General features: G+C 47.5%; 1 protein-coding gene across 3 annotated transcripts in view; it reads left to right on the forward strand.

Annotated features, from left to right (window-relative positions):
• SYN3 (synapsin III) overlaps positions 1 to 16,203 on the forward strand; it is a 435,938-nt gene that overhangs the window by 27,026 nt on the left and 392,709 nt on the right. For all 3 annotated transcript variants that reach the window (XM_084794231.1, XM_084794230.1, XM_084794232.1), the window contains exon 2: positions 6,977 to 7,454. In XM_084794231.1, coding sequence (XP_084650357.1) covers positions 7,144 to 7,454 — 311 coding nt within the window. In that variant the 5' untranslated portion in view covers positions 6,977 to 7,143. The remainder of the gene's footprint in view (positions 1 to 6,976; positions 7,455 to 16,203) is intronic.

Here is a 16,203-nt window from a genome sequence, read left to right on the forward strand (position 1 = left end):
ATGGTTGTGAGCCACCATGTGGTTGCTGGGAATTGAACTCAGGACCTCTGGAAGAGCAGGCAGCGCTCTTAACCACTGAGCCATCTCTCCTATCTAAGACCCTGTGGATGGGAAGTAACAGAACCCGAGAGCTCAACCTTCAAACTGACTGATTCTGTCAGGCTGTGTCTAAGGCCAGAGAGCTGAGACTGTGTGCTCTGTAACTAGTGCGTTTGAGAGGGGCCTTGTGCTGGGTAAAGAACCACCATTGGAGTCAAGTTCTTGGACAGCACAGACCCAGTTCTTGGACAGCACAGACCCAGCATGAGGAATGACAAGAGAAAGTGAGTGAGCATCTGAAACCAATACAAGAAAAGGCAAAGGCAAAAACGTGAGGTTTCTGGCCTACGAGTAGATGGATCCCAAAAGTAGAAACCCAGCTGTGTAAGCTGATCTGAAGGGGAGCAAGGAAATTAACCCAGGTTTCTCAGAGATAACCTGCTTTTTTTCCCCCCTCTGGGGTGATGCCACTGCGGGATGACTCTTTCCACTTTAATGCAAAGCTTATCACCCTGTGACTGTCCCTTTTCGGGCTCTATGGCCAAGTCAACCTATTTTCATCCTTCTTAATATTCCCCTCACCTACCTCAGCCTCTGAGAAGTAGCTGCCTGCCATTGAAAATGTTTTAGGTTTATTTTTCTTTTCTAAACCAGACAGGTCCACACCTGCCCTCTAGTGGCAAGTATGTGGCAATGCCACTGCTTTTGCACTCTGCAGCCCTTAGAGAAGATCCTAGTGGGGGGCGGGGGAGAGAAATCCTGGTCGCTTAAGCATAAGAACTGTTAAAATTGTGATAATCCAATTCTGGTGGCCAAGATTGGGTCTAAGTGACTGGTGGGCAGGTTGCATATCCAACGTGACTACGCTGGACCAAGAGATGTTCATTGTCTTGTGCGGAATGGGACAGTGCCATGTGAGATTTTTACCGCGTCACGTTGAGCAGTGGCAATGAGGTAGAGATAGTGGCTCTCCCATGTTCATCTCAGCATTATTCACAATGCTGTTTTCATTGTCAGATGGTGAGGTGTTTGGTGATAATGAAATACTATTGGGCCATTAAAAAGAGAAAAATCCTATTGCTTTCAATGGGGATGAACCTGGAGGACACTATGTTAAGGCAAGTAAGCAGATCACAGAAGGATAGACTGCGTGGCCTCAGTTGGGGCATCTGAGTTGTACAAAATCGGGTGACATTTATCGACATTGCCACTGAAAAGAACGAGCTTCACCTGTCTTTTGTAAGGACAACGATATTAAATATTGAAGTGTCATAGTTCATATTTTCAAATTGCCAAAGGGGATTTTAAATGTTTTACCCATCCCTAAAATGATAAATGCATAAGATAGTTTTGTTTATTGACATGATTTAGTCACCCCCACAGTATCAACATATGTCAGAAAAGTACATAATCTTCCAGCTACAAGTAATGTTATGGTCACTTCCCAGCTGACCTACTTAAAAACACGTAACTCTCTGCAATGTCACTCCAGGTTCTTAACCAGCACATATCTTCAGCCACAGCCACTGGTTCACCAGTTACCAACTTGTCTTTGCCAGACTTAAGCCTTTCTAGGGCCCAGAATAGTAAGGGTTACAGGAAAACCCCTGACCATCCTTGGGGTGCACCAGAAGTTTATAAGGAGGCATGCCACTAGGAATACACCTGTAAACCCAGTTACTTGGGAAGCTGAGGCTGGGTGTTCAAGAGCCCAAGGTTATCCCAGGCTACTTAGTGAAGTGCCATCTCAAAATAAAACATAAAAAGAGGCTTTCTAGCAAACAGAAATGTTTATAGGAGGCAAGTGTGGTGATAACAGTTAAATTCCTACCAATCTGGGGTTGACCAGAGTACCCAAAAAAGTGACTGTTAAATAAACTGCACAGTGTCTTCAGCTCAAATATTTCACAAACGTTTTTATCCAGTCATTTTTAAAGGTTTATTTATTTATCATGTATACAGAGCCCCTTTATCTAGCAATTTAAAAAGAGAGGCTAGGCACGGTGGTGCATGCCTGTAATCCCAGCACTCAGGGAGGCGGCGGCAGGCGGGTCTCTGTTAGTTCGAGGCCAGCCTGGACTACAAAGCAAGTCCAGGACAGCCAGGGCTACACAGAGAAACCCTGTCTCAAAAAACCAAAGTGGAGGTGGGAGGTGGGTGGGAGGCGGAGTGGGAGCTCAGTAGTGATCAGTAGCTTACTGAAATTAGCCCCTTCACAGATGATAATCACCAACTTTGGACAGATATTTAAACGAACATGTGTGGGGGCTGGAGAGATGGCTCAGAGGTTAAGAGCACCGACTGCTCTTCCAAAGGTCATGAGTTCAATTCCCAGCAACCTACATGGTGGCTCAACGACCATCTATAATGAGATCTGGTGCTCTCTTCTGGCCTGCAGGCAGAATGCTGTATACATAATAAATAAACGAATCTTTAAAAATAAATAAATAAATAAATGAACAGATGTGATGTTTCTAGAGAGAAACAAAAAGTCGATACAGCACGGGAGAGAGCTCACCTTGAGGGAGTGGAGCCACCATACACATGCCCAGGTGAAATGGGAAGGCAAGCACAGCGAAGCTCAAACTAAAGCTGATAGTTGGGGTTTTAATGGTACAGTGAGTAACTTGGCAGCATACAAACAGAGGGGGTGGGCGGGCGTGACGGTGGGGGGAGACAGGAGATATTTCAGTTCCTCTCAGGATGTTCATCCAAGGCTTTGCTGAAACTGTATTACATTCGCACCCCTCCCTCAGGCAATTCTGTTTTCATTCTTGCTGACAGTTGTTCATCAAGGTGGCGCTCTTTAACAGGCCTGCCTGTGAGACTCTACAGGGAGAGACTCCTCTCTGGGGAACCTAACCCAAAACAATAGGAAGTAATTATTATTTTATTTTTCTTGTCAGGTGCAATAGGACGTCATCAATTTAGGATCATACAGAGCCATAAAGTTAATCTCATGGCCACAGAGGTGGCTTTGTCAGTAAAGGTCTTGCCATATGAGCAAGAAGAGTAGAGTTGGGGTCTCTAGTACCCAGATAAAAATTCAGACACAGCAGTGTGCGTTAGTGCCTTGGGGAGGTGTGGATTGGCCAGCAAGGGGTATAGGGAAACTTCTGAGGTGACAGAAACAAATAGACTCTACCCCACATTATCATTTAACCAAATTCAAAGAATTGTACTGTAATGACTTTTTGAATTTTACTGTTTTGTTTTGTTTGTTTTTTGTTTTGTTTTTTGGTTTTTGGTTTTTTTGTTTTGTTTTGTTTTGTTTGAGACAGAGTTTCTCTGTGTAACCTTAGCGGTCCTGGACTCGCTTTGTAGACTAGGCTGGCCTCGAACTCACAGCGATCCACCTGCCTTTGCCTCTGGAGTGCTGGGATTAAAGGCGTGCGCCATGACACCCAGAGGATTTTACTCTTAAGTAAAATTCATAAGATGTAAAAGTTGAGGGCCAGAATGAAAATGTTTTTTCTTTCCTTAGATATAGGGATGAGATGAGAGCTGTCCCCAAGCTATAAGAACATACAGCCTGGGATAAGCCCATAGTGTTTCTTTCTCTGTTCTAGTTATCCTTAGGCCTAGGCCTGGAAGCTTCTAGCCTCCGAACAATCTAATCTTCTGCAGACTCAAACAGTGAAAGCTTCAGTTTCCAGCCTTCTCGTACTAACCTAGGCCTAGAATGTTGCAGCCTCTGAGACTTACTGCTGAATAAACCCACCCTTTCCAGCTCTTTCTGAACTCTGGCTGGCTGGTTCAATTCAGCTGTTCTGGCCCAAACTCCTCTCCAAGCTGACCGACTCACACTGGCCTCTCTTGACTTCTGACTGAATTGCACTGCCTGGCCTCCAACTGATTCTAGCAATATTTTTTTTTTTTAAATCTTGCGGCTCCTTCTCATTCTCTGGATCATTCTTTCTGCAACGTGTCTCTGTAAAACGGACACACACACACACAAACACACTGCTCACACTACCCCCTGCTCCTCCCACCGCTTTCCCTGTGCTGCTCTGAAGTCGCCTCTCTTTCCTGTGCTGTTCTCCTGAGAGCTGGGCATGTCCTACCTCTGACTCATTCTGTCCTCATTCTCTGCTGTGTCACTTTGTCTGCCCCTCAATTAGGCAGCACTTTCAAACACGCCTGCTTCCGTCTATAAACTAACCTTACTTTCAGTGCTTGGGACTAAAGATAGGTAGTAAGGGCGTGTCTATCTTCCAGCAGGACCTACAAGGTCTTTAGATGTGATTTCCTTACCAGAGCAGCCATTTTGCTGGATTAAAAGTCCTCTACAAAACAATAAAATGTAACTGAAACATATAGTTCAGTCCCATGGCTTAAGTTGTCACTGTCCTCCATTTCACATAAAGAATGAGATTTTAAAAATTCTTCTTGGGTTGGGGAGATGGCTCGTGCTTAGCCAGTCAAGGCACCTGCTGCCAAGCCTGAAGACCTGAGTTCAGCCTCCAGCCCTACAGAACAGGAGAGAACTTTTACCTGAAAATTATTCTCTGGCTTCCACAAGAGTGTGTATACACACACACATGCACATACACACATGAACACAGAGAGAGAGAGAGAGAGAGAGAGAGAGAGAGAGAGAGAGAGAGAGAGACAGATAGACAAACACACACACACACACACACACACATACACAATACATCAATGAACAAATGTAATTTAAAAACCCAAAATATTCTGTTTAGAAAAGTGTGTGTGTATGTGTGTGTGTTGTCTGTTTCAGTTACCATAACAAAATGCCACAGACTATACGGCTTAAACAGCAGGAATTTGCACAGTCTAGAAGTCTGACAGCAGGGTGTAGCATGGTGGGTCTGGAGAGGACCACCTTCCAGCTTGCAGATGGCCACTTTTTACTTGTGTCCTTACAAGGTACAGAGGTGGCCCAGCCTGCCGGGGTTCGATTAAAGCTCGGGAGGAAAATCCACCTGTATGAAGAAGAGAACACAAGACACGAAGAAATGGGAGCAAGTCTGGATTCTGATCAAACCCCGTTTATTGAAATTTATCACAGAGTTTTTACAGACACGGGGGCATGGGTGTTTGCGTAAGTGAGGGTTGCTATGGATACCTAACTCTGGAATGCTCCAGCAGGTGTCTACCTTTACAGCTGCTATAATCACAGAAGAGGGAGAAAGTCCAGAGAGAAAAGGAAGTTGTGAAAGATCTGGTTAGTCAGGAAAAAGTTCCCAGAACTGCTGCTCACAAGCAGCTGGCCTTTAATCTGATTTTTACCAGTAGTCTTACTGGAAAAGCTAGTTTATAGCCAGAAAGGAGTAGCTCTTACTATGAGCTCGGGAGTCTTAGAATGACCATCTCCCCACAATAAACCACAACAGGTGTCTGACTGCTGAACCACGATAGGGTCAGCTGGTTTTTGATAAATGACAGACTGCTGGAGAAATAGGAGCCTAAAAGTGTAGGCTCTGACAAGATGGCTGAACACTGGCCATATGGCCTACTGTCCCCAACACTGAGGGAGCTTCCTGCCTCTGCCTCCCTCCCAAGTGCAGGGATTACAAGTGTGAGTCCAGACACCCAGACTACAAATAACTTCTTAAGCAGGGTGGCCTGGAAGTTGCCTCTGTCTGATCCAGTCTCGGTTGTTTTCTATGTTCTCAAAGGCTTTTATCTCACAGGCTTGCTTGTGTCTGCTGAATGCTGGTGTGAAGCTGGCCCTGGAGTTCTGCCCTTGAGGCTTGGGGGCTTTGGCACTTTAGCTCCCAGATCCTCATGCAGGGGCAAAGCTCCTGCCTGCCTACCCAGTAACCAACTGGCTGCACTATCTTTGGAGCCTCAGTTTCTATTTAAAACAACTTTTTTTTTTCTTACAAGACTATCTGTGTGCGGTATGTATACATGTATGCCACCATTTACTTGTGTCCTTACCAGGTACAAAGGGTGTCTGTCATAAGAAGAGTTCTTTCCCCATCCTGGGGCCTCCATCATCAATACTGACCCAATTCCAGTTACCTCCCACAGGCCTCATCTAAAAAAAAAATCTCTTCTCACTGGGGATCAGATCTTCAGCACGTGAAGTTAATGGGGGTAGGAGGGGGTGCTCTCAATATCTACCATTATACATTCAAGAACATTTGGAAAATACAAGTAAAAAAAATTTTTTAATGTCAGACAATGTGTGCTGCAAGAATAAATTCACTGCTGTGGTTTATCTGTAGTTTCTAAATTGTATCATTTTTACGGGGCTGAGGTTTTTCTGTATATGTAAGTTTGTGTTATGATGTGTTTTTTTTTTTTTGTTTTTGTTTTTGTTTTTTGTTTTTTTTTCAGTGCTACAGATCCAACTCAGAGTTTCCTGGAAGCTAGGCGCCTCTTTCACTGAGCTATATCTCAAGTCACTTAAAATGTTATTTATGTATTTACTTACCCATTTAATTTTGAAGCAGGTTTTGCTAAGTTATTCAAGCTGGCCTTGGGCTCGCTAGGCCCAGACAGACCTTGAACTATTGATCTACCTATCTCTGCCTCCAGTGTAGATGCGGTTCCCCATGTATTTGATTTATTTGAGTTCAATACATTGATGTATCGATGTACTGATGTATACATTATTACATTGTATACAATGATACATTGATGTATTTACTATTACAACATGAAACTTAGTTCTATTATGGAAGACGTGTCATCTGAACCATTATTTTACCAGTGTCAATAAGGCTGTAATAAATCTATGCATGAAGTTTTTACCTATTACTTAATTTTTTTTAATTTTTACTGTAGAGTTCCCAAAAATTGCAGTTGTGTGCTTGCTTTTAAGGCCTATTGCCAAATTAGTCCCTAAAAGTGTGCCCCAGTTTGCAACTCCATCAGCAAGGGGCTGGAAATGTGCCTTATCTGTTTGCTTTTAAAGGGGAAGAGGTTGTTTCCACTAATGTGCTTGCTGGCTTGTATTCAACAGGTAAACAGAATCCTGTGAGGCCCACGTCTGCTGGGCCAGAACCCTCTGGGCTCCTCTGACCCCAAGCCTCGTCCTGCCTGCAGCTGGCAACCTGCTCTTCCAGCCTCACCTAGTTGCTTTTGTGTGGAAGGAGGCTACTACCCCACCTATCGACGGCGACAGCAGCCATGAACTTCCTCCGGAGGCGTCTGTCTGACAGCAGCTTTGTGGCTAACCTGCCCAATGGCTACATGCCAGATCTCCAGCGCCCAGAGAGCTCCAGCAGCTCCCCAGCATCCCCCGCCACGGAGAGGAGGCACCCCCAGCCTCTGGCTGCCTCCTTCTCTTCTCCAGGATCCAGCCTGTTCAGCTCTTTCTCCAGCGCCATGAAACAGACCCCCCAGGCCCCCTCGGGGCTTATGGAACCACCAACTCCTGTCACACCCGTGGTTCAGAGACCCAGGATCCTGTTGGTGATTGATGACGCCCACACAGACTGGTAAGCTGCTTCGGTTCGCGAACTGAGCCTGGATGGGGCTGTCTCACCTCTCCCGTAGGAAAGAATAGGAAAGCAGGTGCACTAAGAGGCTTACATGGTTTCTGAGGCTGAGGGGTGGGGGTGGGGGCCGCAGGAAGGAGAAGCCCTGTGCCTTGTTTTTTTAGGAACATTACACTGACAGAGTCGTTTGCAAACTTTTAACAGCTCTGAAGTAAACAAACAGAGCCCCCCCTCCCAAGTCCGGAAAAATTCCATGTGTATGCTATAAACATCTTAAAGTTTTCGATATGGGGCATGGCCCCTGCAAGTGTTCTAGAGACCCGGCTGGGAAACCATATGACCTTTCTGAACAAGGAGAGAGGTTTTTGTTTGTTTGTTTGTTTTGTTTTGTTTTTGTTTGTTTGTTTTGTTTTGTTTTTGTTTGTTATTTATTTTAGGTTTGTTTTGTTTCCTCTTTTTTTTCTTTTCTTTCTTTTTTTTTTTTTTCTTTCTTTGGTTTTTCAAGACAAGGTCTCTCTGTGTAGCCTTGGCTGTCCTGGACTTGCTTTGTAGACCAGGCTGGCCTCGAACTCATAGCGATACGCCTGCAACAGCGATCTGCCTGTCTCTGCCTCCCAAGTGCTGGGATTAAAGGCTTGCGCCGCCACACCCGGAGTCTGTTTTTTTCTCTTCTTTAATTTATTTTTAATTTACATCCAGATCGTAGCCCCATCTCTACTCTCCTCCTGTTCCGTCTATCCCACCCTCTCTCCCCCTGTCCTCCTTCCCCTTGTCTTCAGAAAAGGGGAGTCCTCCCCCTCCCCCTCCCCCTCCCCCAACCCACCCCAGCAGATCCAGTCTCATCAGGACTGACTTCATCCTCATTCACTGAGGCCAGATAAGGCAGCCTGATTAGGGCGAAGTGATCGAACACGGGCAGAAGAATCCAAAGCCATAAACAGTACCCGTTCAACTTAACTAGGGACCCCACATGAAAACCAAGCTGCACATCCGGTACATAGGGAGGGGGCCTAGGTCCAGTCCGCGCATGCTCTTTGGTTGGTGCTTCCGTCTCTGTAAGCGCCCGTGGCTCTAGGTTACTTGACTCTGTTGGTCTTCTTGTGGCATTCTTGTCCCCTCCTGCTCCTTGGATCCCTCCCTTCCCCTCTTCCACTCGACTCCCCAAGCTCCGCCTAACGCTTGGCTGTGAGTCTCCTCAACATTTGATTCTACCAGCTGCTGGGGGGTGGGGGTGGCTCATGGTTCTTTATCCTAAACTCTTGGCAACAGATTACCCACCCTGGCATCCCACTCCTCCCATGAGCTTGACCTCTGACACCCACCCAATTGGGCAGGAGTGACGACAGTCCTGCAGACCGTAAGTTCTGAAAGCAGAGAGGCCTGGACACCCACCGAAGTCAGTGCAAGCTGCTGTGAGGGATCAGGCAATGTGCTTGTGTGCAGGGGCTGCCTCTGGGGAATAAGTCTATGTCCCACCGTCGTGATCCTGGGAGGTGACAAATACTCTAAGTCCCATTGGAAGCCGCAGTTTTCAGTTAAGGACGTCGGCCCAACTGTGGAAACACCGAAGCCCTGTATTCAGAGCAGAACTGCACCTGGGGGGAAGCGGAGTGGTTCTGATGGTAGACCCATGCACAGTGTTGGGGGGCAGAGTCGTGTGTGAGTATCTACAAATCCTCCCCAGGGAGGTGAACTCAGGTTGGGCGTGGCCAAGCCTGTGCTTTGGAGTCAAAGCTGCTCATTTATTCGAGATGCGTTCCTGATGTGCAGCAATGTTAATTATCTCCAGCTGATTCGGACAGCCGGCCTCGCCTTTCTGATGAGAAGTAACCTCATCACTGTTGTTGCTTTATGCCTGGAATTCCCTATGGAGCCAAGTCTAACTTCAAACCCATGAGGGAGCTTCCTGCCTCTGCCTCCCTCCCGAGTGCAGGGATTACAGGTTTGTATCAGACACCCAGACTACAAATAACTTCTTAAGCAGGGTGGCCTGGAAGTTGCCTCTGTCTGATCCAGCCTGAGTTGTTTTCTATGTTCTCAAAGGCTTTTATCTCACAGGCTTGCTTGTGTCTGCTGAATGCTGGTGTGAAGCTGGCCCTGGAGTTCTGCCCTTGAGGCTTGGAGGCTTTGGAGCTTTAGCTCCCAGGCCCTCATGCAGGGGCAAAGCTCCTGCCTGCCTACCCAGTAACCAACTGGCTGCACTATCTTTGGAGCCTCAGTTTCTATTTAATCCAACCTTTTTTTTTCCTTACACGTATATCTGTGAGTGGTGAGTGTACATATATGCATGTGTGTGCTCATGTGTGTGGGTGCACATATGCGCATTAACAAATTAGGGGCTAAGAGCACTGGCTGCTCTTCCAAAGGTCCTGAGTTCAATTCCCAGCCATCACATGGTGGCTCACAACCATCTATAATTGAGATCTGGTTCCCTCTTCTGGCCTGAAGGCACAAAACTGTAAATATAAATAAATAGTAGAAGAAGGAGGAGGAGGAGGAGGAGAGGAGGAGGAGGAAAAGAAGAGAAGGAGAAGAAGAAAAGAAGAAGAAGAGAAGAAGAAGAAGAAGGAGAAGGAGAAGGAGAAGCTCAAGCAGCTCTGTGTGTAGGGGCTGGAAGTTGATGTCGTCTTTCTGAACCAGTCTCCACTTTATTTAGAGGCAAGATCTCTCAATGAACCCAGAGCTCACCAACTCTTGCTAGACAAGCTAACCAGATCTCCCCACCCCCTGGGCCACCAGGATTCCCTGTCTCTGCCTCCCCAGGGCTGGCATTATAAGTGGCCATGGTGCCTGCCAGCGTTTTACATGGGCTCACAGAGCTGAACTCTAGGCCCCCTGCTTGCAAGCCAAATGCTTTTAATCCACTGAGCCATCTCCCCAGCACCTAACCAGACATTTGACCTTATTCTCTGCTGGCCCGTCTTATCTCTGCCTCAGCTCTCTGTCAAGAAAGTTGCTTCCTGTTTGGAAGTGAAGTTTAATAGTGGAGGCTGTGGTGTGGTGACAGCTAGGCTGAATTCTGCCGTATACCCCAAGCTCCCTTGCAGCTGTGTAGCTTTTGTAACTTGCTTTGCCTAAATGCAGTACCTACCTCCTAAAGGTAGCTTATAAGTTAATATAAAAGTACTAAGTAGCATTTAAGTATACATGCATGCTATTGTGGCCGACTGTGGCCCTCTCTGTATGGCATTAATCATGACAGCTGTCCTTCCAGGCCTCCGTGTGCCTTGTGTCTTCGGCCCCAGTACTTGTGCAGAAAGGACAGAGTTCATCCCCTTGTGCCCAGTTTCCTCTTGGTCATTTACTACTTAAGCCCTGAGTGGCTGACTCAGATCCTATTGCTCTGTGTCTGCCCATAGAGCCTGTGGTGCTGTGACAAGTCACAGTGACAAGGCCGGGATCCAGCTAGTGACCGCAGCCAAGTAGCATTTTAAAGTTGGGCTTTGGTCATCATCAGTCTCCTTAGCCTACAGGAATGAGTAGTGTAGATATCTTAGACGCCGCTCCCTTGGAAAGGGGGTGGGGGTGGGGGGTTGGAGGTGGAGATACAATTTTGGCCTGAGCTGTCTCCCAGTGTGTTGAAACTTGCTCACACTTTGATTTGGTTTCAAGAACAGCAGGGTTTGGTTTCTGGTATTCTTCCTGCCCTTTGGTGGGGATAAAAACTGAGGCTCATGAGCTCCCCGGGAGTTCGCTCCATATTCACTGAATGTTTGTGACAAAGACAGTTCCTGCCACCACCGGCTCATCGGCTTCTCCTTTGAACTCTCAGCATCTCAGGGGGCATTCCCAGTTGTCTCCAAATTAATGTTCACCGGGTGCCTTGGAATCAGTCTTGCTGGTTGTGGTATTGCACGCTTGTAATCCTTGCACTCAGGAGGCTGACTGTGGGAGGACTGTGAGTTCAAGGCCAGCCCTGGCTACATCGAGAGACTGTTTCCAGAATAGCATGCAGACATGAGAAGATTATTAATCCTGCCTATAAATCTTCAAAAAAAAAAAAAAAAAAAAAGCCTGGCCGCAGCTACCAAAAGTAGCCAGCAGGTGGCAGGCTAGCCCCACGGTAGAGCCAGCTGCCTCCAGGTCGGCTTTGGCCCAGCTCCTCCTCCTTTGTTTGTGTGAAGGTCTCCAGAGGGGAGGAAGTTGTGAAAAGGGAAGAAGAAGCCAGCTCCCACAGCCCCTTCCTTTCCTTTTGAGATGATAATGAGGAGAGTGACCCCACCCCCAGCCCCTTGGGCACACTGCTGTCCCCTTTCTGACCCTTCTCAGACTCAAGCTCTGCAAACTCTCTTTCTCTCCTGGTCCAGGAGGGTTTCCTTGCAAACAGAGGGTGTTGTGGGAACCCACGCCCCTTCTGGGAGTCCAGCTGGGAGATTATTTAAACGTGTGGGCCCAATCAGTTCCACCTGAGAATTAGCCAGAACCCTGGAGAAGGGACCTTGCATTTATTTTATTTTTTTTTCTTAATTTTCTTCCCACCTAGTCTCTCAGTGGCTACACCCTTGGAAAAAAATAACACCCCTCCTTACAGCAACCGTTCACAGTATGAGCTCCTCCGGGAAAGGGTGGTGTCATGTGGGCACCTTCTCCCTCTATGATGGGATGTGGGAGGGTCCAATGTTATGCAAGTATCCATCCTTGCTCTGTGTCCCCTGCTACAGTGACATCATTATCTGATGGCAATGATTCAGGACACTCCTCCCCGCCCATCCCGCTCAAATCTTTCTGCCCCTTCGTCTGTGAAGCTCCGAGGCCTTGACGTGGAGAATGAAAAGGTGTCCCAATTAGGGACGAATGCTCATTGATCACTTATTCTCAGCCCTTGGACCAGATATTAATCTTTGTATTAACCAACATCCTCTGGGTGGGGGGTGAAGTGTGGGGAAGGGGGGACAGGGAAGGAACTGTTCTGTTCTAGGCTGACGGCAGCACTAGTCTATGGGTATAAACATAAATATTTAGCAGGCAGTTTGCCAGCCTATCTCTTAACAGAAACAGTAGTAAGATGTTGTCCCCTTGAGTCCTTCTCAGCCAAAACCTGGTTTTGATCAGGTTTATAGTGTTTGCATTTCCTGAGTAGAACCTGGGAGCCCAAAGCCGACCTTTGCTGCTGAGAGGACTCATGGCTGAGCACTTTAAGGTGCAGCTTGGGAAGGGGAACCTAGCCATGCAAAGGGTCTCTAGAGAGCGTCTGGCCACCCTACTGGAGGTCTGACTGGGTGGCAAGTTTGTCCTCTGGGATGGGACAAAGCATTCAGTGCTGGGAACCACAAGAGAAAGGTGTAAGCACATAAGTCAGTTTGAAGCTCAGTTTTCTTCAGCCTGCTGCCCCTGCGCTGGCTCCCTTGCTTAGGATTTCCAGCAGTTCTCCTGGCTTCTCGCTTCTAGCCTCGACCTTGTCCCCTGGTTACCGTCCAACCTAGCATCACAGCATCCTCCCTGGATACTGGTCATTTCCATCCTTGGATGGTGCTTCACCAGCCTAAACTTCAAGATTGAAGTCATAAGCATGTGCCCCGCCCCCTTTCCTGGATTTGTCTCCAGTACTACACTGTTGGGGACAGTGGGCCATATGGCCAATGTTCAGCCATCTTGTCAGAGCCTAGGTTTCTATCTCTCCAGCAGGCTGTCATTTACCAGAAACCAGCTGACCCTGTCGTGGTTCGGCAGTTAGACTAAAGATCAGATTTAGACGGAGCCACCCTGTTGTAGTTTAACAGTTAGATTAGATAAAGATAGTAAAATATTCGGTGTGGCAGAACGTTGTGACCTGCTTGGAATTCCTCGCATTTTGAGATAGCCTGTAGCTGGGTTGCCATAGCAATATGCTTCCCTGCCCCCTGCCTTATAAAACCTTCTACCTGAAAAATAAAATTTGAGAGCTTGAGCAAAGACTTGCTCTCCTTCTTCTTGTCTTGTGTTCTGTCCCTATACAGGAGAATTCTCCTCCTGAGCATTAGTAGAACCCCCGCTGGCCGGGTCACTACACCCTGTTTTGCAAACAACTGGTTCCCAAGCATGCCTCGCCTTAGCACTTTCTATTCCCCGTTCCACCGAATACCCTTCCCTATTGTGTTTACCTGGCCAATAACTGTTCATTCTTAGAAGCTTCTAAAGCGGTGACTATCTTGTCAGTGCTGGTTGCTGTGTCCCTAGCGTGACTTAAGCACATGCTTCACTGTAGCCTTGTGGCACATTATCACAGCGGATTGTAATCGACTCTTCCTTCAGTTGCTTACCCACTTTTATGTTGTCTAGAGCTTAGTGCACACTCAGTTATCATTGTCATTGTTCCCATTCCTGGCTAATCAGGGTGACATGAGTTTACAAGTCCCTTACCTTGCTCTCTGTCAGTATGCTAGAGTCACTGAAAAGTGAATGTTTAAGGTGGTTTTTAAAGCTGGGTGTGGTGGTGCACACCTGTAATCTCAGCACTTGGGGAGGTGGATCTTTGTGAGTTCGAGGCCAGCCTGGTCTACAGATGAGTCCAGGACAGCCAAGGCTACACAGAGAAAACCTTGTCTCAAAAAACAAACAAACAAACAAACAAAAGGATTGTTTTTAAAAGAAGAAAGGCTAGGAAAAATGGTACCTCTGTTGGTAAAGTGCCTGTTGTTCAAGTGTGAGGTCCTGAGTTCAAGACCCAAAACCCACATAAACAGCTGGATGTGTCATCACACACTTATTTTTTCTATTTTATATTTATTCATATTACATCTCAATTATTATCCCATCCCTTGTATCCTCCCATTCCTCCCTCCCTCCCATTTTCCTCTTACTCCCCTCCCCTCTGACTGTGACTGAGGGGGACCTCCTCCCCCTTTATATGCTCATAGGGTATCAAGTCTCTTCTTGGACATCACACACTTACAATCCAGCACTGGGAAGCTGGAGGCAGGGGTATCCCCGGGGCTCAGTGGCTCTCCTCCTTCTAGCCTACTGGCAAGTTCCAGGTTCCAGGTTCATTGAGAGACCTTGTCTCAAAAATAAAGGCGGGCAGGAGCTGAGGAATGACCCATGAGGTTGACCTCTGGCATCCGCAGGTGCACACACCCTGCATATGAATACCCCCTTGCGCATGTGCACATACAAAACGGGGGTGGGGGTGGGGCCACCAACCAGAGCCCTAGATTTAAGTTTCCAAATAAAACCTGTTACTTAACAGTTTCAAAGACCATAAGCAGGTGGGGTAGGGTGTACCACCATCCTACTTGCAGGTTCTCCAGATGAGGGTCATGAATGAGAGGACGGCCACCAGGGCAGGTAGATGCTGACAAGCCTTCGGCTTCAGTGCTCCTCTGTCCTCTCGGGTAACTGTGGCCCCCGTCCTCACATTGTCTGCAGTTCCACCTCACAGTGGCCCTAGCTGTCTTACCATCTGCTTATTCCCCCCGTTCCTTGTTTTCAAGACAAATGGGAAGGGTGTCCTCCATTTTCAATGCCCCTTACCCACCCTGCACGGAGCCTAGAGGCTACCATGCCTCATTTGCGTGGCAATGCACGGTTAGTGGTAGCCCCGCATGAGTGGCCGGTGGACTTCTAGGTTGAAAGGGGCTGGGTTGGGCAACTCCGTCTTCTCTACCACCTGTGACCCACCCACTCCTAAAATGGTTTCTATGCCTAGAACAGGACAGGTGACAGAGAAAGATGGAAACAGTAATAACCAAACAAATGCTCTGGGAAGTTATTGCTAATGGCAAGGTAGGAGTGTGACACCTAGAAATGACCTCGGTGACATGCCTAAATGCCATTTGCTGTCACCTCACACTCAACCTCATAGAAAGTCATGTGACCACTGGTGCAGTGACACAGAAGTCATAGGCTCTCTCCGGCACACCGCGCGGCACACCAGCACTTCCCGGAAGAAAACCTACCAGGGGCTGTTTTCCAGGCACGGAAGCAGCAGAGGCTCCTCATACCTGCTCAAGGAAACCCAAACAAGAACGAATGGGCTTTGAGGAGAATAAGCACCGCCTTCCTACCCAGGCCTCCCACGCTGGGAGTGAGGGAGTTGCCGGGCAGCGTGGATGGAACAGTAGGACAAAGATACACGAGGCTCAGCGAGGAACTCTCTGAGGGCCGGACCACGTCCTCCTTGGGACGTGGACAGCACTTATGAATGGGCTTCGTGTCTCTTCCTGTTGCTGCGATAAAACGCTCTGGCAGAGGCAGCTTAAGGAAGAGACGGTTTGTGGGCTGGAGAGACGGCTCAGAGGTTAAGAGCGTTGGCTGTTCTTCCAGAGGTCCCGAGTTCAAATCCAGACAACCACATGGTGGCTCACAACCATCCATAGTGAGATCTGGCGCCCTCTTCTGGCTGTAGGCACTCATGCAGGCAGACTATTGTATAAATAAACAAACAAACAAATAAATAAATATTGAGAGAGAGAGAGAGAGAGAGAGAGAGAGAGAGAGAGATGGTTTGCTATGGCTCATGGCTTCAGGTTGTGTCCCCTCATAGTGGGACTCTCAGGGGCAGGAACTTGAGGTATGCACTTACATAGAACCCCTAGTTAGGACGAGAGAACATGTGGCCACCCACCTTCTTCTCTCCATTTTGAGCCTAGGGAATGGTCCCTCCCACAACTCAGGTGGTCTTTTCATATCAGTTAATATAACCTCCCAGGTGATTCTGTCAACTGAATACTAACAATCTCCTAATCTCATGTGAGTCCCATCGCCAGGCGGCGTTGTGCTAAGTGCTTTCCATCCATTCTCTAAGTTAATCCTCCTAATTACTGTGTGGGCG

This window comes from Acomys minous (assembly GCF_964271855.1).
Source record: "Acomys minous genome assembly, chromosome: 9".
Classification (NCBI taxonomy): domain Eukaryota; kingdom Metazoa; phylum Chordata; class Mammalia; order Rodentia; family Muridae; genus Acomys; species Acomys minous.